The sequence below is a fragment of the Salmo salar genome, chromosome 10 (assembly GCF_965601325.2).
Source record: "Salmo salar chromosome 10, fSalSal1, whole genome shotgun sequence".
Taxonomy (NCBI): domain Eukaryota; kingdom Metazoa; phylum Chordata; class Actinopteri; order Salmoniformes; family Salmonidae; genus Salmo; species Salmo salar.
The window spans coordinates 112,282,034-112,307,013 of NC_138300.1; the positions used below are offsets into that span (position 1 = coordinate 112,282,034).

Below are 24,980 nucleotides of genomic sequence, written 5' to 3' on the forward strand. Positions count from 1 at the left end.
GTGTGTGTGTGTGTGTGTGCGTGTGTGTGTGTGTGTGTGGTATAAGAGAGATAAAGTATGTATCTAAAAGAGAGATAGTGTATATATTAGGGTTGGGCTTTATAAACTTGATCTCCACTATAAAAAGCATCTAGACATTATCTCACATTTCTTTTAGACTAACATTTAGTTTTCAACAGCGGAGATTTGTACGAACCTTGCTGTCTGTATCTCCATCTCCAATATCTCCAATATTGTTTCAATATTCAAATTCGATCTCCAGCGGTCGCATAGTAATGAACGTGTCAGGAGCTGGGATGAGACAAAGAGGCAGGCAGCTTTTCTCAGCCAGTCAAAATCATGAATCAGTATCATTTTTATGGATATATACAAAGAAATATCAATAGAAAGCAGGCAAAATGAAATGAAGTGCAGATAGTTTGCTGTCTTTCCAGCTTCAGTTTGAAGTTATTGTGTTATCTGTGTTGTTGGCTAGCCCCTCTGAACAACAGTGTCCTGACGAGAGAGCACATTTTCTATGCCAGGTGAAATCATTAGCTCAATTTTATGGATGTATCCAAATAAATGTCACTAGAAAACAGCTTAAACAAATGTAAATGCAGATACTTTGTTGTAATTCTGGCTGCACTGTTTGACGTGACTGTAAATTAGTTGTAGTTGGCTAGCTAGCAAGCAAGGGATAAGAAGGTTTCCAGCCAGTATGGCAATAGAACATTTAGAACATACAAATCGATACAGAACAAAAATACTTAATGACTGGGTCGCGTCTCTGGAAACCGAACCGATAGAACAAACGACCAGCCGGTTTGGGAAGCAACCCTAGATTTGTGTCTGGACTATATCTTGTGGAAGGATGAAATAGTATAAATAAATTCATCAAAATAACATTTTTAATAAAAAATTGTAAATAATTATTTGAATATGTTGGTAACCCATTGTATAAAAGTGATAATGCCCTCGAAGCCGGTGTTTGAAGGATATATATGCATGGTTTGCAGTACGTTCAAATGGCTCTCCTTTGAAGTAGTGACGCGCGACATATGCCTAGTTTCCTGAAACGAGTCACGTATATCCTCCAAACACCGGCTTCTCAGGCATTATCACTTACAGTGCCTTCAGAAAGTATTCAGACCTCTTGACTTTTTCCACATTTTGTTACGGTACAGCCGAAAATGGATTTAAAATAATAATTATCCCAGAAATCTACAAACAATACCCCATAATGACAAACTGAAAACAGATTGTCGAAATTTTTGCAAATGTATTTTAAAAAATTAAACAGAAATACCTTATTTACATAAGTATTCAGACCCTTTGCTATGAAACTTGAAGTTGAGCTCAGGTGCATCATGTTTACATTAATCCACCTTTGAGATCTTTCCTCAACTTGATTGGCGTCCACCTGTGGTAAATTGAATTGATTGGACACACACCTGTCTATATAAGGTCCCACAGTTGACAGTGCATGTCAGAGCAAAAACCAAGCCATGAGGTGAAAGGAATTGTCTGTAGAGCTCCGAGACAGAATTACGTCGAGGCACAGATCTGGGGAAGGGTACGAAAAAAATTCTGCAGCAGTGAAGGTCCCCAAGAACACAGTGGACTCTTAAATGGAAGAAGTTTGGAACCACCAAGACTCTTCCTACAGCTGGCTGCCAGGCCAAACTGAGCAATCGGGGGAGAAGGGGAGGTGACCATGAACCCAATGGTCACTCTGACAGAGCTCTAGAGTTCCTCTGTGGGGATGGGAGTACCTTCCAGAAGGACAACCATCTCTGCAGCACTCCACCAATCAGGCCTTTATGGTAGTGGCCAGACGGAAGCCACACCTCAGTAAAAGGCACATGACAGCCCGCTTGGAGTTTGCCAAAAGGCACCTAAAGACTCTCAGACCATGAGAAACAAGATTCTCTGGTCTGATGAAACCAAGATTGAACTCTTTGGCCTGAATGCAAAGCGTCACGTCTGGAGGAAACCTGGTGCCATCCCTACGGTAAAGCATGGTGATGGCAGCATCATGCTGTGGGGATGTTTTGCAGCGGCAGGGACTGGGAGACTAGTCGGGATCGAGGGAAAGATGAGCGGAACAAAGTACCCGAGAGATACTTGATGAAAACCTCCTCCTGAGCGCTCAGGACCTCAGACTGGAGCGAAGGTTCACCTTCCAACAGGACAACGACCCTAAGCACACAGCCAAGATAACGCAGGAGTGGCTTCGGGACAAGTCTCTGAATGTCCTTGAGTGGCCCAGCCAGAGCCCGGATTTGAACCCGATGGAACAGCTCTGGAGAGACCTGAAAATAGCTGTGCAGTGACGCTCCCCATCCAACCTGACAGCACTTGAGAGGATCTGCAGAGAAGAATGGGAGAAACTCCCCAAATACAGGTGTGCCAAGCTTGTAGCGTCATACCCAAGAAAACTCAAGACTGTAATCACTGCCGAAGGTGCTTCAACAAAGTACTGAATAAAGGGTCTGAATATTTTGTAAATGTCATATTTCAGTTTTTTTTTAATCCATTTGCAAAAAAAAATCTAAACCTGTTTTTGCTTTGTTATTATGGGATATTGCGTGTAGATTGATGAGGGAAAATCAATTTAATCAGTTTTAGAATAAGGCTGTAATGTAACAAAATGTGGAAAAAGACAAAGGGTCTAAATACTTTCTGAAGGCACTGTAAGTATTGAAATAGGCTACAGCAAATAGGATTAGGCCAATTACTCAGAATGTCACTTGTTGTGCTGCCCTGCTGTGAGACTCTTTGTTTTACTGCACGGTGCCAGTCAAGTTGAAATAGGCTAAACCATCGTCTGTCACATCACAATGTCGTCACCATCGACGATGGCTGTCAATCATCGTAGATAGACGCCCAACCCTAGTATATGTATATCCAGACCTCTGAGTCTCAGGATATATGAATAACTCTACATCCAGGTGTGTGCTCTCTCTCTCTCTCTCTCTCTCTCTCTCTCTCTTACTCTCTTCTCTCTCTCTCTCTCTCTCTCTCTCTCTCTCTTTCTCTCTCGCTATCTCTCTTACTCTCTCCTCTCTCTCTCTCTCGCTTCTCTATATTCTCTCCTCTCTCTCTCTCGCTTCTCTATATTCTCTCTCTCTCGCTTCTCTATATTCTCTCTCTTCTCTCTCTCTCTCTCTATTCCAGGAGAGGTAGTGGTTGAGGGATGGAGTGGGCGAGGGTGTATGTAAGAGAGGTTGGCAGGGTGAATGAGGGAGTGTGAGTGGGAGGGGGGGATATTTAAGTGTGTGTGCCGCTTTTGTCTCTATGTGGTGCATGCTTGCGTGTAAGAATGTGTGTGTTCCAAGGTTATTATAGTCAACTGAAACAAACATTAAAATGAATTATATAAAAACTATGTAGTAAACTGAAATACAATAATTAACAGACCAGTTTGAAAAACTAAACTTATTATCTTTGACTCCAAAACTAACTAAAGTCAAATATAAACCATCATGTATTATGTTCAGCGTTTTGAGGGTTTTCAAGCTACTGAAGCTGGTGGATAAATATGACCAGTAGATGGCGATGTTTCAAATAGGCCTAGCTTGTGCATCACTATCACTAGCTATCGCTAGCTAACAGGGGAAAAAATCATCTAGGTATTTAAGTTCATTCTGTTTTTTTAAACAACATTTTTAAAGCATTGGATTGGTGTAAACATGGGCGAGAGAGTTTCCTTCTGTAACGAAGTTAAGAACGTGCCTTAATCTCACTCCACAGCTAACTTGAAATTTTAGCTATTTTTCTATAGGTCCAACGGTTGGGTGGTCAAGTGTGTCTGCGAGCCGAGAATCACTGGTTCGAGCGCCGTATGGGGACAGGGACAGTGGAGGAAGCAGCACACTGACGTCCGTTTCACTGGTGCCGTGACTCGGATTGACAGTTCAGCTCAGCTCAACGGCTGGGGTCGCTCACTGTGTAGTTAGTTTAAAAGGGGTGAGTTTAACGGACTTAAGAATGTACCTACCGTAAGCTCACTCCACAGCTAACTTGAAATGTCACTGACGGAGCTATTGAATTAGGTATTTCTTGATAGCTCAAACAGTTGGTATGTTGTCTGCAAGCAGAGGATCATCGGTACGGGGACAGTGGAGGAAGCTACACTGTTGGCCGCAAACTGACATCCATTTCACTTCCATATGTTTTGCACCATCTCTACTTTATAATTTAAACCTAACCTCAACTATGACATGACCCATCACCTTATGTATTACTGCCCCACAGTTGCAAAGTGACTTCCCCAAAAAACACACACAAATATATTCTACACAAATGGCTCCTAGCCTCCCACGAATGCTTTCTGTCTCTAACACTAAAACTAAAATGAAATCATATAAAAACGAAATATAAATATATTTTTATTCAACTTAAACAAAATAAAAAAATATGCAAATCAGGTCTGAAAAATAACTGAAACTAAACTGAATTTAAAAAAAATCCCCAAATGAATAGAAATAAAAGTGAATATAAAAACATCCAACTATAATAACCTTGGTGTCATTCATGCAACTGTGTGTGTGCGCAAGTGTGTAAGCGCACCTGTGTGTGATAAGTGATAATTACACAGCTCTCCTTGTCCTGCTCCTAAACCCTTCCACCAGTCACACAACCAGCTCCCGAACCCTTCCACCAGTCACAGAGCCTGCTTCTTAACCCTTCCACCAGTCACAGAGCCTGCTTCTGAACCCTTCCACCAGTCACAGAACCAGCTCCCGAACCCTTCCACCAGTCACAGAGCCTGCTTCTGAACCCTTCCACCAGTCACAGAGCCTGCTCCTAAACCCTTCCACCAGTCACAGAGCCTGCTCCTAAACCCTTCCACCAGTCACAGAGCCTGCTCCTATACCCTTCCACCAGTCACAGAGCCTGCTTCTGAACCCTTCCACCAGTCACAGAGCCTGCTTCTGAACCCTTCCACCAGTCACAGAGCCTGCTCCTAAACCCTTCCACCAGTCACAGAGCCTGCTTCTGAACCCTTCCACCAGTCACAGAGCCTGCTCCTATACCCTTCCACCAGTCACAGAGCCTGCTCCTAACCCTTCCACCAGTCACAGAGCCTGCTCCTAACCCTTCCACCAGTCACAGAGCCTGCTCCTAACCCTTCCACCAGTCACAGAGCCTGCTTCTGAACCCTTCCACCAGTCACAGAGCCTGCTCCTATACCCTTCCACCAGTCACAGAGCCTGCTCCTAACCCTTCCACCAGTCACAGAGCCTGCTCCTGAACCCTACCACCAGTCACAGAGCCTGCTCCCGAACCCTTCCACCAGTCACAGAGCCTGCTCCTAAACCCTTCCACCAGTCACAGAGCCAGCTCCTAAACCCTTCCACCAGTCACAGAGCCTGCTCCTAAACCCTTCCACCAGTCACAGAGCCAGCTCCTGAACTCTTCCACCAGTCACAGAGCCTGCTCCTAAACCTTTCCACCAGTCACAGAGCCTGCTCCTGAACCCTTCCACCAGTCACAGAACCAGCTCCTAAACCTTTCCACCAGTCACAGAGCCAGCTCCCGAACCCTTCCACCAGTCACAGAGCCTGCTCCTATACCCTTCCACCAGTCACAGAGCCTGCTCCTAAACCCTTCCACCAGTCACAGAGCCTGCTCCTGAACCCTTCCACCAGTCACAGAGCCTGCTCCTAAAGCCTTCCACCAGTCACAGAGCCTGCTCCTAAACCCTTCCACCAGTCACAGAGCCTGCTCCTAAACCCTTCCACCAGTCACAGAGCCTGCTCCTGAACCCTTCCACCAGTCACAGAGCCTGCTTCTGAACCCTTCCACCAGTCACAGAACCAGCTCCCGAACCCTTCCACCAGTCACAGAGCCTGCTTCTGAACCCTTCCACCAGTCACAGAGCCTGCTCCTAAACCCTTCCACCAGTCACAGAGCCTGCTCCTAAACCCTTCCACCAGTCACAGAGCCTGCTCCTATACCCTTCCACCAGTCACAGAGCCTGCTTCTGAACCCTTCCACCAGTCACAGAGCCTGCTTCTGAACCCTTCCACCAGTCACAGAGCCTGCTCCTAAACCCTTCCACCAGTCACAGAGCCTGCTTCTGAACCCTTCCACCAGTCACAGAGCCTGCTCCTATACCCTTCCACCAGTCACAGAGCCTGCTCCTAACCCTTCCACCAGTCACAGAGCCTGCTCCTAACCCTTCCACCAGTCACAGAGCCTGCTCCTAACCCTTCCACCAGTCACAGAGCCTGCTTCTGAACCCTTCCACCAGTCACAGAGCCTGCTCCTATACCCTTCCACCAGTCACAGAGCCTGCTCCTAACCCTTCCACCAGTCACAGAGCCTGCTCCTGAACCCTACCACCAGTCACAGAGCCTGCTCCCGAACCCTTCCACCAGTCACAGAGCCTGCTCCTAAACCCTTCCACCAGTCACAGAGCCTGCTCCTAAAGCCTTCCACCAGTCACAGAGCCAGCTCCTGAACTCTTCCACCAGTCACAGAGCCAGCTCCTAAACCTTTCCACCAGTCACAGAGCCTGCTCCTAAACCCTTCCACCAGTCACAGAACCTGCTCCTGAACCCTTCCACCAGTCACAGAACCAGCTCCTAAACCTTTCCACCAGTCACAGAGCCAGCTCCCGAACCCTTCCACCAGTCACAGAGCCTGCTCCTATACCCTTCCACCAGTCACAGAGCCTGCTCCTAAACCCTTCCACCAGTCACAGAGCCTGCTCCTGAACCCTTCCACCAGTCACAGAGCCTGCTCCTAAAGCCTTCCACCAGTCACAGAGCCTGCTCCTAAACCCTTCCACCAGTCACAGAGCCTGCTCCTAAACCCTTCCACCAGTCACAGAGCCTGCTCCTGAACCCTTCCACCAGTCACAGAGCCTGCTCCTAAACCCTTCCACCAGTCACAGAGCCTGCTCCTGAACCCTTCCACCAGTCACAGAGCCTGCTCCTAAAGCCTTCCACCAGTCACAGAGCCTGCTCCTAAACCCTTCCACCAGTCACAGAGCCTGCTCCTAAAGCCTTCCACCAGTCACAGAGCCTGCTCCTAAACCCTTCCACCAGTCACAGAGCCAGCAGATCCAGAGACTCTCTCCAACTGGGCTTGTCTGGCCGCAGAGACACCTCTGTTAGCCAGCACTCACTGTGTGCTCCAGTTAAGCACTGAGACACACAGCCGGCTAGCCAGGCCAATACTGGACAATAGCCAGGGGAGGAGGAGGAGAGGGAAGGATAGAGGAGGAAAGAATGGGAGAATGAAAGCGGTAGAGGAAGAGTGGGAGGTGAAGGAGGAGTATTGACACATGGATCCTGTTCCAATACTAATTCGGTTCCAAACCATTTTGCTACATTGTGTCCTACTGAACATGAACCAGCCATTGACACAATACAAGCTGCTACTGCTCCATTGTGACCCAGTGTCACTACAGCAGCACAGCATGGAGTCTAAAACACTAACATCTCTTGGCTAATTTTCTCCATTACCTCCCTGCTTGTCCCCCCTTACTCCCCCCTTTCCTCCCCTGAATGTCCCCCACTGTCATCAGTAGGAACAGATTTCCCCAGCCCCTTCTCCATCCCTCCCTCCCTCTCTCTCTCCAACCCTCCTCACCTTCCTCACCCTTATCCCCTCCCTTCCACTCCTGGAATAAATCACCAATGTACCATCGTTGTTATGGTGACCGGTCCTTTGATTGCATGGTTGTAGCTAGCTATTACATCCGCCACACACCAGAACATGACAACAACATGAGAGATATGAAACAAATCATTATCGCTGGCCCTTGAATAATAACATACTGTGACATAACATGAACAAAGCCATTTGAGTAGTATAGCTCAAGTCTTGGTTGCTAGACTGCAGAACAAACCCAACGTTTTATTCTATACTATGATTATGCATGTTTCTCTGAGTAAGCTTCTTGGAGTATTGATGTGTTTTAAAGCCATTCACCCATATGTAACACGCTTTGGTGGACGCAGCCATGAAGGCTGTGTACTGGCATAATGAAGGCCCTGCATCATGGATGAATCATGAAGAACAGGGTAGAGTTCAATCCATGAGGTGGCACACGTGATGCTGGTGGGGTGTACACATGATGCTGGTGAGGTGTACACGTGATGCTGGTGAGATGTACACATGATGTTGGTGAGGTGTACATGAGTTATTGGTGAGGTGTACATAGGTTGTTGGTGAGGTGTACACATGATGTTGGTGAGGTGTACACATGATGTTGGTGAGGTGTACACATGATGTTGGTGAGGTGTACACATGATGTTGGTGAGGTGTACACATGATGTTGGTGAGGTGTACACATGATGTTGGTGAGGTGTACATGAGTTATTGGTGAGGTGTACACATGATGTTGGTGAGATGTACACATGATGTTGGTGAGGTGTACACATGATGTTGGTGAGATGTACACATGATGTTGGTGAGATGTACACATGATGTTGGTGAGATGTACACATGATGTTGGTGAGATGTACACATGATGTTGGTGAGGTGTACACATGATGTTGGTGAGGTGTACACATGATGTTGGTGAGATGTACACATGATGTTGGTGAGGTGTACACATGATGTTGGTGAGGTGTACACATGATGTTGGTGAGATGTACACATGATGTTGGTGAGATGTACACATGATATTGGTGAGGTGTACACATGATGTTGGTGAGATGTACACATGATGTTGGTGAGATGTACACATGATGTTGGTGAGATGTACACATGATCTTGGTGAGGTGTACACATGATGTTGGTGAGGTGTACACATGATGTTGGTGAGATGTACACATGCTGTTGGTGAGATGTACACATGATGTTGGTGAGATGTACACATGATGTTGGTGAGGTGTACACATGATGTTAGTTAGGTGTACACATGATGTTGGTGAGGTGTACACATGATGTTGGTGAGATGTACACATGATGTTGGTGAGATGTACACATGATGTTGGTGAGATGTACACAGGTTGTTGGTGAGGTGTACACAGGTTGTTGGTGAGGTGTACACATGATGTTGGTGAGATGTACACATGATGTTGGTGAGGTGTACACATGATGTTGGTGAGATGTACACATGATGTTGGTGAGGTGTACACATGATGTTGGTGAGGTGTACACATGATGCTGGTGAGGTGTACACATGATGCTGGTGAGATGTACACATGATGTTGGTGAGATGTACACATGATGTTGTTGAGTTGTACACATGATGCTGATGAAGTGTACACAGGGGGTGGACAATACAAGTAAATGAAATGGTCCTATAGGGGTAATAAAGACTATTCTAAGATATTATCCTAAATGGGAGAAATTACAATATTTTATCAAGTCATCATATCTCACCATATTACTGTATAATAATACTATTAGAAGTGCTTCATTTTAAAAGGATGTCATTCTGTTGCTGTTCAGCTTCCTAGGAGCTATTCAGATTCATAACAATGACATAGCATTGACTCAGTCAATCAGCCAGAGATGATATGTGTTCATTCCAGTGAGGATTACAGGGGGGGCAGCCAGGCAGCATAAAGGATATCAGCCTCAGTGTTTGGGCTCGTTAGAGTAGCGGGGCAGGCAATCGCTCAGAATGTCCAGCTAAGCCTGTACCCTCTCTGCCCACGCACAGCTAACAATAGCAGCCACACTCCAGATATAATCGCCCGGGGTTGACAAGTCATTGAAATTCAATCATGTTTAAAATGTTAGATTCCCTCGTCCTTTTTCTGTCTGTGTGAGCGTAGTTCATCCAGTAACTGTTTCTTCTTGTGTGGTCTTTCACATATTGACTCACTGTTTCTGCTGTTTCTCTGTAACTAATAATTCAATCCCTATTCTAAAATGGAGAGGCTATTATTGGTGTGTTGTAATGGGCCTAGTTTGTAATGAACCTCTTGGGAGGTTCCCATTGCTTGGAAGGCAGTCACGGTTCGTCCTTTATTTAAAGGGGGAGATCAAGCTGATCCTAACTGTTACAGGCCTATTTCTATTTTGCCCTGATTATCAAAAGTGTTGGAAAAACTTGTGCAATCTAGTTTCCGCTTAGGTTATGGACGTGTCACTGCAACCTAAAGGTCCTAAATTATGTCACCATTGCCCTTGATTCTAAGCAATGTTGTGCTGCTATTTTTATTGACTTGGCCAAAGATTTTGATACGGTAGACCATTCCATTCTTGTGGGCTGGCTAAGGAGTATTGTTGTCTCTGAGGGGTCTTTGGCCAGCCACTGCCTGTCACCAAGGGAGTACACCTAGGCTCAATCCTAGGCCCCACGCTCTTCTCAATTTACATCAACAACATAGTTCAGGCAGTAGAAAGCCCTGTCATTCATTTATATGCAGATGATACAGTCTTATACTCAGCTGGCCCCTCCTCGGATTGTGTGTTAAACACTCAACAGCAAAGCCTTCTTAGTGTCCAAGAAGCTTTCTCTGCCCTTAACCTTGTTCTGAACACCTCTTAAGCAACGGTCATGTGGTTTGGTAAGAAGAATGCCCCTCTCCCCACTGGTGTGATTACTACCTCTGAGGGTTTAGAGCTTGAGGTAGTCACCTTATACAAGTACTTGGGAGTATGGCTAGACGGAACACTGTCCTTTTCTCAGCACATATCAAAGCTGCAGGCTAAGGTTAAATCTAGACTTGGTTTCCTCTATCTAAATCGCTCCTCTTTCACCCCAGCTGCCAAACTAACCCTGATTCAGATGACCATCCTACCCATGCTAGATTACGGAGACGTAATTTATAGATCGGCAGGTAAGGGTGCTCTCGAGCGGCTAGATGTTCTTTACCATTCGGACATCAGATTTGCCACCCATGCTTCTTATAGGACACGTCACTGCACTCCATACAGTGCCTTCGGAAAGTATTCAGACCCCTTGACCTTTTCCACATTTTGTTAGGTTACAGCTTTATTTTAAAATTGATTAAATCGTTTTTTTCCCCCTCATCAATCTACACACATTACCCCATAATGACAAAGAAAAAACTGGTACTTTAGACATTTCTGCTAATTTATTAAAAATTTAAAATGGAAATATTACATTTACATAAGTATTCAGACCCTTTACTCAGTACTTTGTTGAAGCACCTTTGGCAGCGATTACAGCCTTGAATCTTCTTAGGTATGAAGCTACAAGCTTGGCCCACCTGTATTTGGGGAGTTTCTCCCATTCTTCTCTGCAGATCCTCAAGCTCTGTCAGGTTGGATGTGGCGTGTCGCTACACAGCTATTTTCAGGTCTCTCCAGAGATGTTTGATCGGGTTCAAGTCCGGGCTCTGGCTGGGCCACTCAAGGACATTCAGAGACTTGCCATGAAGCCACTCCTGCGTTGTCTTGGTTGTGTGCTTCGGGTCATTGTTCTGTTGGAAGGGGAACCTTCGCCCCAGTCTGAGAACCTAACCGGTCTGGAGCAGGTTTTCATCAAGGATCTACTTTGCTCTGTTCATCTTTCCCTCGATCCTGACAAGTCTCCCAGTCCCTGCCGCTGAAAAACACCCCCACAGCATGATGCTGCCACCACCATTTGTCCCCATCTGGTTCTTGGTCACCTCCCTGACCAAGGCCCTTCTCCCATGATTGATCAGTTTTGTCGGGCGGCCAACTATAGGAAGAGTCTTGGTTGTTCCAAACTTCTTCCATTTAAGAATGATGGAGGCCACTGTGTTCTTGGGGACCTTCAATGCTGCAGAAGTTTTTTGGTACCGTTCCCCAGATCTGTTCCTCGACAATCCTGTTTCGGAGCTCTATGGACAATTCCTTCCACCTCATGGCTTGGTTTTTGCTCTAACTTGCACTGTCAACTGTGGGACCTTATATAGACAGGTGTGTGCCTTTCCAAATCAATTGAATTTACCACAGGTGGACTCCAATCAAGTTGTAAAAACATCTCAATAATGATCAATGGAAACAAGATGCATCTGAGCTCAATTTCGAGTATCATAGCAAAGGGTCTGAATACTTATATAAATAAAGTATTTCTGTTTAAAACATTTGATACATTTGCAAAATATTCCCCCAAAAAGTTTTTGCTTTGTCATTATGGGGTATCGTGTGTAGATTGATGAGGGAAAAAAATTATTTAATCAGCTTTAGAATAATGCTGTAACGTAACAAAATGTGGAAAAATGGAGGGGTCTGAATACTTTCCGAATGCACTGTATACTGTCATGTCATGTGGGGGCGTGAATGTGACATGAGGTTTGTGGTGTGAAGGATATACCAGATGTGGGTGCCCTAGCTATATCTGAGATGTTTAGTGTAGGTGTGATCTGGGCGTGTGTGTGTGTATGTGTATGTTCTGACTGACATGTGTTTGTGTGTTGCTGAAAAGTGAGTTTACTGTAGATAATCTGAGCTCCTGACTGTTGGTGTAGGTGTGATCTGGGCGTTTGTATTAGTATGTTCTGACGCATGACTGAGGGGCTATAGAGGGGGTAAGAGTTACACTATTGATGTTTGGGATAAGAGTTATAGTACTGATGTTTGGGATAAGAGTTCAAGTATTGATGTTTGGGATAAGAGTTACAGTATTACAGTTTGGGATAAGAGTTACAGTATTACAGTTTGGGATAAGAGTTACAGTATTACAGTTTGGGATAAGAGTTATAGTACTGATGTTTGGGATAAGAGTTATAGTACTGATGTTTGGGACAAGAGTTCAACTATTGATGTTTGGGATAAGAGTTACAGTATTACAGTTTGGGATAAGAGTTACAGTATTACAGTTTGGGATAAGAGTTATAGTACTGATGTTTGGGATAAGAGTCACAGTATTACAGTTTGGGATAAGAGTTACAGTATTACAGTTTGGGATAAGAGTTATAGTACTGATGTTTGGGATAAGAGTTACAGTATTACAGTTTGGGATAAGAGTTACAGTATTACAGTTTGGGATAAGAGTCACAGTATTACAGTTTGGGATAAGAGTTACAGTATTACAGTTTGGGATAAGAGTTATAGTACTGATGTTTGGGATAAGAGTTACAGTATTACAGTTTGGGATAAGAGTTATAGTACTGATGTTTGGGATAAGAGTTACAGTATTACAGTTTGGGATAAGAGTTATAGTACTGATGTTTGGGATAAGAGTTACAGTATTACAGTTTGGGATAAGAGTTACAGTATTACAGTTTGGGATAAGAGTTACAGTATTACAGTTTGGGATAAGAGTTACAGTATTACAGTTTGGGATAAGAGTTATAGTACTGATGTTTGGGATAAGAGTTATAGTATTACAGTTTGGGATAGCTGTGTGTCGTTCTGTCTGTCTGACATATAGTATGTGTGTGTTTTCTAAACGACATCTCCTCTGACTAACTTGTGGTCTATCTATCTCTCAGCTGGAGATGGAGAAGCTACAGCTGCATAGTCTGGAGCAGGAGCACCGTAAACTAACCGCCCAGCTGAAGGACGAGCGGGAGAAGAACAAGCACATGGTTATGATGCTGGTGAGGGAGTGCAAGCAGCTGGCCACCCGCGTGGTGGAGGAGTCGCAGCGCTTCGACGAGATTTCTGCCCGGCTGGATGAGGAGAGCCGCTTGGCCGGGCGGCTGCAGGAGGAGCTGACGGCAGAGAGGCAGCGTGGACAGCAGATGGAGGCCAAGATGGAGAAGCAGCTGTCAGAGCTGGACACTGAGCGCGAGCAGCTGCGTGCCAGGCTGGGCCGAGAGGAGACAGAGAGCCTGAGCCTGCGCCGGCAGGTAGAGCAGCTCAGGACTGAACGGGATGGTAAGGACGTTAAAGACGGTAAGGATGGTAAAGCCGGTACCACAGCCCAACCGGCTGCAGCTACTGCTGTGGATCCCACCGCTACCACCAACCCCCCACCTCCCAAACACACAGTATCTGTTGCTGTGGCCACAGACCCAGTCAGCTCCCAGACGGCCTCCTGCCAAACGGACCTGCCCCCTCCAGAGGCTGAGGGGCAGAAGAAGCCGAGCCCCCTCACCATCCCTGTCAAACCCACTCCCACCAACTATACAGGCCTCAGCCTGCCCAAGACGCCCAGCGCAGGCCGGGGGCTGGTCCACAGCAGCTCAGGAGGACTTCTTCAAACAGGGGAGAATGGAGCCGAGGGCCAGACGCCCCACGGTGGGTTACACTCCCCTGCCCCCACCTCAGCCCTGCCCATGGGGGTGAGCCCTCGTGTCCAGGCTGCTCGCTACAAGTTCCAGGAGCAGGACCAAAACGGCACATCCTCCCAGAGCAGCCCGCCGACCCGTGACCTATCCCCCACCAACCGAGACAACTTTGCCGCCAAGCAGCAAGCGCGACACACCGTCACGCAGGTCCTCTCACGCTTCACCAGCCCCCCAGCAGGGGGCCCCGGAGCCCTCCGCCCCGGCCTGCCCCACTCCACCTCAGAAGGGGGGCCCTTCCCTGGCCGCCTGGGCCACCCCATCGGCCTCAAGTCCCCCACAGTGGCGAGGATCGACCGGGGAAACCCGCCCCCCATCCCGCCCAAAAAGCCGGGCCTCTCCCAGACCCCCTCGCCTCCCCACCCGCCCATCAAAGTGGTGGGGGACAGCAGCCGCTCCCCCGGGGCGGGGTTAAAACCCGGCACGCCCCAGCTGCCGCCCAAACCCGCCCTGGACCTGGTCCCAGCCTTGACGGCGTCTCAGGTGGGTGCCTGCCCCCCCGCGAGGGGGGTGAGGGGGCCGCACCAGGCCACGTGTGCAGAGTGCCCCCCCGCCAGCGCTGCCATCACTGTCAGTAGCCCCTCCTCCATAAACCCCTCCTCCTTCGCTAGCGTTCCATCCCGTAGCCCCAGGCAGCCCCATGGCAACAGCATCAGGTAAAGGGGCACCACGCTCCCCCTACCGCTCTCCCCTTACTGCCTCTACCTCTCCGCTCCAACTATCTTTCCAATGCTAGGTTAGCCTAGCCTAGCCTAACGTAGGATTCAGGCCATAAGGAACCTGCTTTAACCACAGGAGTCCAAAGGAGAACACAAAAGAGCAGGGTCAGTCAAGTTAACTCTTGCTCATTGTTGCAATGACTGTATCCCTCTCGGCCCTAAACCGACCACTGCTTGAGACCTGATCTCTTTGTACGCATACTTAATCCTCCTCCCCCTCCTTCTGGAGCCTGTCGTCTCCCTGCTTCACCAGAGTCCTATTCTGACACGTTATCCCCCAGCTAGCAGCTGTAAACAGACAAGTGGCAGGCCAATATCATGTGCCTGCAGGGTAAAGGGTCAATAGCTAGGCTAGCTAGCTCGAGGAGTGTTACTCCAGTGTTATTTGAGGCAATGAGGTTTTGAGGCTAAGTTTTCCCTGTTCAGATGGGTGTGTAGGGTTCCTGTGAGTAACCCCCTCCTCTCTGAAGCTGATGCCAGAGGCTGCTCTCTCCCCTCATCCCCAGTCCACTAGCATGCTTCTTCCTCTTCATCATCATCACCCCTCTCCATGCACACACTACCTCCTCCCTCTGACCCCTGTCCATTCCATTTTCCTTCCTGTTTCAACTCCATATTCCTCCACTCTGTATGTTACGATGTACTTACAGTTTCATGTGGATGTTTATAGTGCTATGAATGTAATATTCTTGCTTCTGTTTATATTGCAACATTGGTTTATTGTCGCAATAGGTTGAAAAAACACATTTCATAACACATTTCAAGAAATCGAGAAGAGAAGTTGACTCAAGTCCTGTTTGTTTTATTTCGATTTTATCTCAATGTGTATGGATGAGAAAAGTGCTTTAGAGAATTTTGACTGAAACAAATGAGGAATGTGTTCGTTTTCTCTACTGATTCCATTTATTTCATGAAGGGATATATCAGCATTTTCGGGTAAGGTTCACGTCAGATCTCTTACAAGTAAAATTTGTCTTCATTTTACAATATGTTGGCTAAAATTTCATCATTATCTAGAATACTTTTTTGCCAAAACACACTTCTATTAAGACTATACTACAACTGCACTATACTAAGTCTTGCTCCACAGCAGTGAAACAGATTGGATTCTCATCTCAAAAGACCAAACTGAACACCAGCTTTAATGTCACCAGTAGTTTCTGTTACTTCAGTATCCCAAAACAGTAACTTAGTCAGACGTCTTGGAAAGCGCAACGGTAATGGCTGTCAACCCCTGATGTCGTTAAAATAATGAAATACACTTCCCTTCCTTTCCTCCCCCTCTCCTTTTTAGTCTCTCAGACAAGGGGGTAATCTAATGGTCTTCAGCTCTTTTTGCTCTAAACTGAACGCTTTTCACCTGCATGTCCCGAGAAGTGCCAAATAACCCATGGCGTTCCTTTATAGCATTGTAGCTAACAATGGCCTTCACTTTCCCTCCCAGCCCATCCATAGAGCAGAGTTCAGCATTTTGCTACATATTAGCGTTATACAATACTGTGCTTTTTAATTGCAAATTTAAGTTCTAAAGTGCATTCGGAAAGTATTCAGACCCCTTGACTTTTTCCACCGTTTGTTACATTACAGCCTCATTGTAAAACTGATTAAGTCATTTTTTCCCTCATCAATCTACACACAATATCGCATAAAGCAAAAAGCAAAACAGTTTTTTTTTACATTTTTGAAAATGTATTAAAATACAAAATTGAAATATCACATTTACATAAGTATTCAGACCCTTTACTCAGTACTTTGTTGAAGCACCTTTGGCAGCAATTACAGCCTCGAGTCTTCTTGTTTACATCCCTGTTAATGAGCATTTCTCCTTTGCCAAAATAATCCATCTACCTTACAGGTGTGGTATATGATGAAGCTGGTTAAACACCATGATCATTACACAGGTGCACCTTGTGCTGGGGGACAATAAAAAGCCACTCTAAAATGTGCAGTTTTGTCACGCAACACACCACTAGTTTTGAGGGATTGGCAACTGGCATGCTGAGTGCAGGAATGTCCACTAGACCTGTTGCCAGATAATTTAATATTCATTTCACTATCATAAGCTGCCTTTAGAGAATTTGGCAGTACGTCCATCCGGCCTCACAACCGCAGACCACATGTAAACACACCAGCCAGAACCTCCACATTCGGCTTCTTCACCAGCGGGATCCTCTGAGACTAGCCACCGGACAGCTGATGAAACTGAGGAGTATTTCTGTCTGTAATAAAGCCCCTTTGTAGTGAAAAACAAATTCAGATTGGCTGGCCCTGGCTCCTGAGTGGGTGGGCCTATGCCCTCCCAGAACCACCCATGGCTGTGCCCCTGCCCAGTCATGTCAAATCCATAGATTAGGGCTTAATTTATTTATTTAAATTGACTGATTTCCTTATATGAACTGTAACTCGGTAAAATCTTTGAAATTGTAGCATGTTGATTTCAAATTTTGTATTTTTTATATTTTTGTTCAGTATGGATTCATGCATTCATTGTCTTTTGAGCTCTAACCAGACTGTGTTGTGGAACTCAGGTGTTGTGGTGTTCATCTCCCTCATTCCCCTTCTCCTCTCTATCAAAGCTTCTCTGCCATGTTCAACCTTGTGTCCCCTCTAACTCCCGTTAGGCTGGCGTCCCTCCATAGTCCCCTCGCTAAACTGCGGTGGGCCCGTTGCCCTGGACGACGGGCACCCCCTGCTCCTCCAAGCTGCTTCCCAGGAAATGTCACTTTATTGTCAATGCTGCTTAACTGAGATCCAACGGATAATATTAGTCTCCTTGAAGGCCACCCAACCTCTGCTTTGTTTTCTGCTGCTCAAAATGGACGCTCAGGTACAGTGGGACAGTCATAAACTGTGTTCGAATACTCATACTAACCTCACTAACCGTACTATTTGTGATGTAAATTGAGTATGTAGTATGCTTATTGGTCATAGTATGGATATAGTTAGTATGCCAAAATACAAAGTATACAAGCAGTGCACACTATTTCCGTGCTTTTAGGGCCCGTAATGCAATTCTTCAGAAAATGGGCTAACCACCTCTGTTAGGGCAAGTGAAATGGTCAGAGTGAGGTGTTCTCTCATTTGTGTCTGGAAGTAGCTAGCAAGCTAGCAAACATTAGCCAGTTAGCTTAAGTGCTTCATTGCAGTTGTGAGGTCAGAACGCTCGGATCAACCCTACTCCTTGGCCAGAGGAACGTACAGTGTGCGCCCCGAATTTACGAACGGACAATCTGACAACGCTCTGAATTTACGAAGGTCCAGAGCGCACTCTGGCACTCCAGATTGAATTTACGAAGACACTTGAAGTCGTATAATGTCTAGCTAGTAATTTGTTATGCTAACAAGCTAGCAAGAGGTTGCATAGCAACAGCATCTACTTCCGGTAGACAGGCGAAGCGCTGAGTACGCTCAACTGAACGGATCCCGTTCGTTTACAGTATACTAAAATGAACTAATAGTGTGTAGTATATACTCATTAAGTATGTAGTATACAGTATGTTAGTATGGGTATTTGAACACAATGAGATCCTGTTAAATTACTACTGTAGTTGTGATATTGTAGTATTAGTGTTCTATATGCAATTCTATGGGTGCAGTCTTGAAGATATTCAGAATCAATTCACATTAGTCAATATGGTTATTGTAATCGACATTAAGCACAGAAGTACTGTAGATAGACAACATGGGAAATGTGGCCTCAAGGGACAGAGATGCCTGCTCACTCAAGTTTCTCAGAGAAAGCCCCTGCTGTTCCACTCTTGGGGAATACACGCACACACACGCACGCACGCACGTACACACAGTATCTATTGTAGCCAAGATTTGAAGCCGTTCTGTCCTGTTTGATATTGTCCTGCCATTCAAGGATCATTGGTCCATAAACAGTACTGAAGGTTAACTGTTAAACCTACTATCATTGTGTCATTTAAAGGAGAAAGAGAAAGCACAGCACTGAGAAATCAATGGTTACTTCTTCTCCCCCTCTCTTACCCCTGTCCCCCTCTTTCTCCCCCCCTCCCTCTCAGACTGCGTTAACCTGCTGCTGACTTCGGGGGTGTCTACTGATGTTTCTGATTTAAACGAATTTACGCCTTTACACTTTGCCGCCTCACACGAACACCACAGGTTGGTCCACAACACAACTAACCCCTCTCCTTACATCAACCCCTATCAATCACTGCTATATACAGCAGCCCCTTTAACCTTTTACTGGGCTGAATTAGGGCCACACAGAGTGTTTCTTGGTGGTCTTAAACACATCTACTTTGAAACAAAAGTATACACCTCACACACATGGTTATAGGCTTACAAAAAGAAGACATGTCAGATATAGAGTTGAAATGTATTCAATTTTGAGTTTGCATCTCAATATTAGACTTTATATACATCAAAGAAGACTGAAATATAACGAAATCGTTTAACATAGAAACAACAGATTTTCGTTGTTTTTAATTATGGAATATATGAATAACATTCCACCCATTATGAACATTCCATCCATTGTGCCAAACAGGGCGCTTTTGGTCATTGACTGCAGGAAAGGGCTACTGTCTGGTTCCAGATAGAGCCACTGCCAGTAACTGTTGGCTCAGTATTTGTCCCTCCAATAAACTGACAGAAAGTGTTTCTCAGATATTGTATCACATACAGCTGGCAAATCTATCACTGAAAGTGTTACATATCATAGTGTTACTGTACATGTTAAATAGAGTGTACTCTCCGTGTTTGGCTGGTGGCTCCGAGTAGAAGTTGCCCTTAGGCACAGATCTAGGATCAAGCCCGCCCCTGGCTTAGGGCATAGAGAATGATAGAGGACTCTAGGGTCCAAAATCTTGTTTTAGCATGGGCAGCGTCATTGAGGACTTGCACCATTTTGAAGAAGTCAACCGGGTGGGACTTCCTATGGGTTAAGGAAGGATCACAAGATTCCATCCATGTCGTCAGGAGGGATCAGCCAATGAATTATACGTGTGAGCAAACATTCCATAACTACAGGTGGCAGTACCAAGGTACCTGTCCAAACAAACACACTACAGGTGGCAGTACCAAGGTACCTGTCCAAACAAACACACTACAGGTGGCAGTACCAAGGTACCTGTCCAAACAAACACACTACAGGTGGCAGTACCAAGGTACCTGTTCAAACAAACACACTACAGGTGGCAGTACCAAGGTACCTGTCCAAACAAACACACTACAGGTGGCAGTACCAAGGTACCTGTTCAAACAAACACACTACAGGTGGCAGTACCAAGGTACCTGTTCAAACAAACACACTACAGGTGGCAGTACCAAGGTACCTGTCCAAACAAACACACTACAGGTGGCAGTACCAAGGTACCTGTCCAAACAAACACACTACAGGTGGCAGTACCAAGGTACCTGTTCAAACAAACACACTACAGGTGGCAGTACCAAGGTACCTGTCCAAACAAACACACTACAGGTGGCAGTACCAAGGTACCTGTCCAAACAAACACACTACAGGTGGCAGTACCAAGGTACCTGTTCAAACAAACACACTACAGGTGGCAGTACCAAGGTACCTGTCCAAACAAACACACTACAGGTGGCAGTACCAAGGTACCTGTTCAAACAAACACACTACAGGTGGCACTATGCACCCTTTCAGTTTGTTTGTTAAACGAAGAAAATGTAATACATCAAAATGGAGATGGCCTCAACGGCGCTGCCCATGGTCTCACGGAGCTGCCCATGGTCTCACGCTGCTGCCCATGGTCTCACGGAGCTGCCCATGGTCTAACGGCGCTGCCCATGGTCTCACGCCGCTGCCCATGGTCTCACGTCGCTGCCCATGGTCTCACGGCGCTGCCCATGGTCTCACGCTGCTGCCCATGGTCTCACGCTGCTGCCCATGGTCTCACGGCGCTGCCATTGGTCTCACGGCGCTGCCCATGGTCTCACGCTGCTGCCCATGGTCTCACGGCGCTGCCCATGGTCTCACGCCGCTGCCCATGGTCTCACGCCGCTGCCCATGGTCTCACGCCGCTGCCCATGGTCTCACGCCGCTGCCCATGGTCTCACGCCACTGCCCATGGTCTCACGGCGCTGCCCATGGTCTCACGCCGCTGTGTGGACACCCAAGAAACAGGAGCCGCTGGGATGCCTTTTCCTTCATGTGAGCAGTGCTGCGCTGGGCACACATTGCCAGCCCAGGGCCAGTAGCATGCTCTGTTGAGTGTGGAAATTGAAGAAAGGGAGCTGAAGTAGGCCTTAATCCTGTCCCAGGGCAGAGCATACAATATATTACCAGGGCTACAGTAATGTATAGTAATGTATTCTGTGTGTGATGTGACAGTCAGCGTGCCGATCGGCTTTCCCCCTCTATTATTTGTTTTACTATCCTTCTGGGGACCAAACAACTGATTCCTAGTCAAAATCATATTTTCCCTAAACCTAAACCTAACCCCTAAATCTAACCCCTAGCCCTAAACCTAACCCTAACTCATAAACCTAACCCTAACTCCTAAATCTAACCCCTAACTCCTAAATCTAACCCCTAACTCCTAAACCTAACCCTAACTCCTAAACCTAACCCTAACTCCTAAACCTAACCATTACTCCTAAACCTGACCCTAACTCCTAAACCTAACCCCTAAATCTAACCCCTAGCCCTAAACCTAACCCTAACTCCTAAACCTAACCCCTAAATCTAACCCCTAGCCCTAAACCTAACCCTAACTCTTAAACCTAACCCTAACTCCTAAATCTAACCCCTAACTCCTAAACCTAACCATAACTCCTAAATCTAACCCCTAACTCCTAAACCTAACCATAACTCCTAAATCTAACCCTAACTCCTAAACCTAACCCCTAAATCTAACCCCTAGCCCTAAACCTAACCCTAACTCTTAAACCTAACCCTAACTCCTAAATCTAACCCCTAACTCCTAAACCTAACCATAACTCCTAAATCTAACCTCAGGCCTAAACCTAACCCCTTAACCTAACTCCTAAATCTAACCCCTAGCCCTAAACCTAACCCTAACCCAAGGGGGGCAAAGTACAGCCAACGGGCCGTGTCCGGCCCGCCGGGCACTTCAATCTGGCCCGCGAGATTACCTAAATTACCTTTTTTTTATTATTATAATTTTTTCCTTTTTTCTCTCCAATTTTGTTGTATCCAATTGGCAGTTACAATATTGTCCCATCGCTGCAACTCCCGTACAGACTCGGGAGAGGCGAAGGTCTAGAGCCGTGCGTCCTCCGAAACATGACCTAGAACTCAGTCACTGCTTCTTGACACAATGCTCGCTTAACCCGGAAGCCAACCGCACCAATGTGTCAGAGGAAACGCCATACACCTGGCGACCGTGTCAGCGTGCATGCGCCCGCTAGAGCACAATGGGACAAGGAACCCGGACAACGCTGGGCCAATTGTGCGCCGCCTCATTGGTCTCCCAGTCACGGCCAGCTGCGCCACTCGGGAGGCCCCCGCAAATTGATTTTAACAAACAATTGGTCCCCCCAAAAATGCGTCCCTCCGTTGAATTTCAAAATCCCGATGTGGCCCTCGAGCCCAGAATTTTGCCCACCCCTAACCCCTAAACCTCAAAGTCTAGTTGTAACCCTAATCCTAAACCTAACCCCTGAGCCTAAAATAGCCTTTTTCCTTGTGGGGACCGGCTAAATGTCCTCACTTGTCCATATTTTCCTTGTTTTACTTCTGGTCCCCACAAGCATAGTAAAACCAAAAACACACACAAAGACCTTCATTGGCCTGCCTCAACTAAACATCCTCAGAGCAGTACTGTATGTCTGCTCTCACAATACAGAAAGAGGTTGACAGTTTGACAGCACAGAGATGTTACCAAAACCTTTAATTTCGCAGAGTTTCACTACATCTATGTGTGTAACCTGACCTCTTCTCCTGTGTGTGTCCCATGTCCAGGTGTGTGGAGGCCCTGGTGTTCGGTGGGGCTGATGTGGACCAAAGGGCCATTGGGGGAAAGACCCCTCTGTTCATGGCCAGCGGAGCCGACAGGCTGGACTGTACCAGTGCCTTGCTCAACGCCGGGGCCGACCGCTCAAGAACCACCACCGTAAGTCACCAACTGGCCTATTTTGTCCCATAATGTCTCCAACTGGCCCCAGATGTTCTCTACTGTGCCCTGTTGTCCTCTGCAGTTCCCCCCCCCAGTCCCCCCGTTTTCAGACTGTCTGTTATTGTCACTCTAATGACTCACTCTTTTGTCCTCTCATTTACTCAACTGTCTGTTATTGTCACACTCAGGACTGTTTTTGAACAAACAATCAAGATCACAGAAAGCTACTGGGTTTTCAAGTCTGATAGGCGAGTCATGGCGTCCTGTCACTAGAATAAATACCCTTCAAAACACTGTTTCCCTCCAAGGGAATTCACTATTACATTTACATCACAACGCAAGGACCTTTACAACATAGCTATTACATTTACATCACAACACAAGGACCTTTACAACATAGCTATTACATTTACATCACAACACAAGGACCTTTACAACATAGCTATTACATTTACATCACAACACAAGGACCTTTACAACATAGCTATTACATTTACATCACAACACAAGGACCTTTACAACATAGCTATTACATTTACATCACAACACAAGGACCTTTACAACATAGCATAGGACCAGAGACCAACAGAGCCGTTTTTAAATATAAAGTCTGTGATCATGGTTCAACGCATTTCACATATAGGTTTCCTGTGTCTCTATAGCAACCATATGGCATATGACTAATTGTTCTTGACAATGATTTATGAATGTGTTTTGTTTAGTTTTATAGTTAGACAGTTACGTTATAATTGGTAAGTCCCCTCTGTGAATAGCCACCACATTGTTGTCCCCGGGCAACTGCCTACTTACACAGCTCCACTGGGCTATTTTTGTCATATCACATTTGTAGAAATGATATTGACTAATATTGCACAGAAAGCATTGCCAATTTTGTGTGAACAGGTTTGAGTGTGTGAAGGTGGATCATTTCTTTGTGTGTGTGTGTGTGTGCGTGCGTGTGTGTGCGTGTGTGTGCGTGTCCCAATGCTAATATGTGTGTGTGATCCACAGGACAGCTGGACGGCTCTCCACGCGGCGTTCAGCTTGGGACATGTGGACACTCTGCGGCTCCTCCTCTGCCACCCTGCCCCTGACTGTACCCACACCATGACCCTAACCCTGACTGCAACCATAGTCCTGGTCCTGCCACGATCCCGGTCCTGTCTAGCACCTTGCTCAACCAGGACAACTGTGAGGGCTGGACCACTGCACACATCACTGCTGCCAGGGGCTTCAAGGTACTGGGACACAGATCATGTACTGTTATCTCAGACATATGGAGGTATACTGAATAACGTACAGTACTATACATATAGAATCACAGACACACCATCAGGAACTTCTCTCTGTATGGTTAGCATGCTCTCTGTCCTCATAGGTAAGGAGCTGTAATGATTGTCATTCAATTGATTCACTTCTTATCCTATGATCCTATTATAAATACCTGTCACGCCCTGACCATAGAGAGCCTTTTTAATTCTCAATTTTGGTTAGGTCGGGGTGTGACTAGGGGGGGTGTTTCTATCTAGGTGTTCTATTTCTATGTTGGCCTGGTATGGTTCCCAATTAGAAGCAGCTGTTTATCTTTGTCTCTGATTGGGGATCATATTTAGGTAGCCATTTCCCCACTGTGTTTTGTGGGATCTTGTTTTGAGTTAAGTGCATGTAGCACCTCTGATGTTACGGTAAGTTGTTTGTTTCCTTTTGTTTTGTAAGTTTCACTAAATACAATATGTGGAACTCAGAGCACGCTGCGCCTTGGTCCGTCTCCACACAACCGTGACAATACCAATATGACTTTAACACTTTGACATGGCCTCAGCTATTGATGTTGATGTTTACCAGTGTAGCTTAGCACGCTATCTCTAAAGGATATCCCAACTAGCCCGCTACCTCTAAAGGATATCCCAACTAGCCCGCTATCTCTAAAGGATATCCCAACTAGCCCGCTATCTCTAAAGGATATCCCGACTAGCCTGCTATCTCTAAAGGATATCCCAAACAGAGAGAATGCACGCTGGTCCCTGTCGCAGGAAAATGAGCAGGGCCTTGTCTGTTATTTTAGACGTATC

General features: G+C 46.2%; 1 protein-coding gene across 3 annotated transcripts in view; it reads left to right on the plus strand.

The window, feature by feature from the left end:
- Positions 1-24,980, plus strand: part of LOC106561548 (cortactin-binding protein 2) — a 112,824-nt gene that overhangs the window by 77,743 nt on the left and 10,101 nt on the right. The window contains exons 4-8 of one of the 3 annotated variants that reach the window (XM_082957391.1): positions 13,326-14,693; positions 17,464-17,669; positions 18,868-18,967; positions 22,755-22,905; positions 23,920-24,146. In XM_082957391.1, the coding sequence (XP_082813517.1) occupies positions 13,326-14,693; positions 17,464-17,481 (1,386 nt within the window). In that variant the 3' untranslated portion in view covers positions 17,482-17,669; positions 18,868-18,967; positions 22,755-22,905; positions 23,920-24,146. Of the gene's footprint in view, positions 1-13,325; positions 17,670-18,867; positions 18,968-22,754; positions 22,906-23,919; positions 24,147-24,980 lie in introns of all 3 variants that reach the window. The other 2 variants (XM_082957392.1, XM_082957390.1) reach the window with 2 other exon arrangements.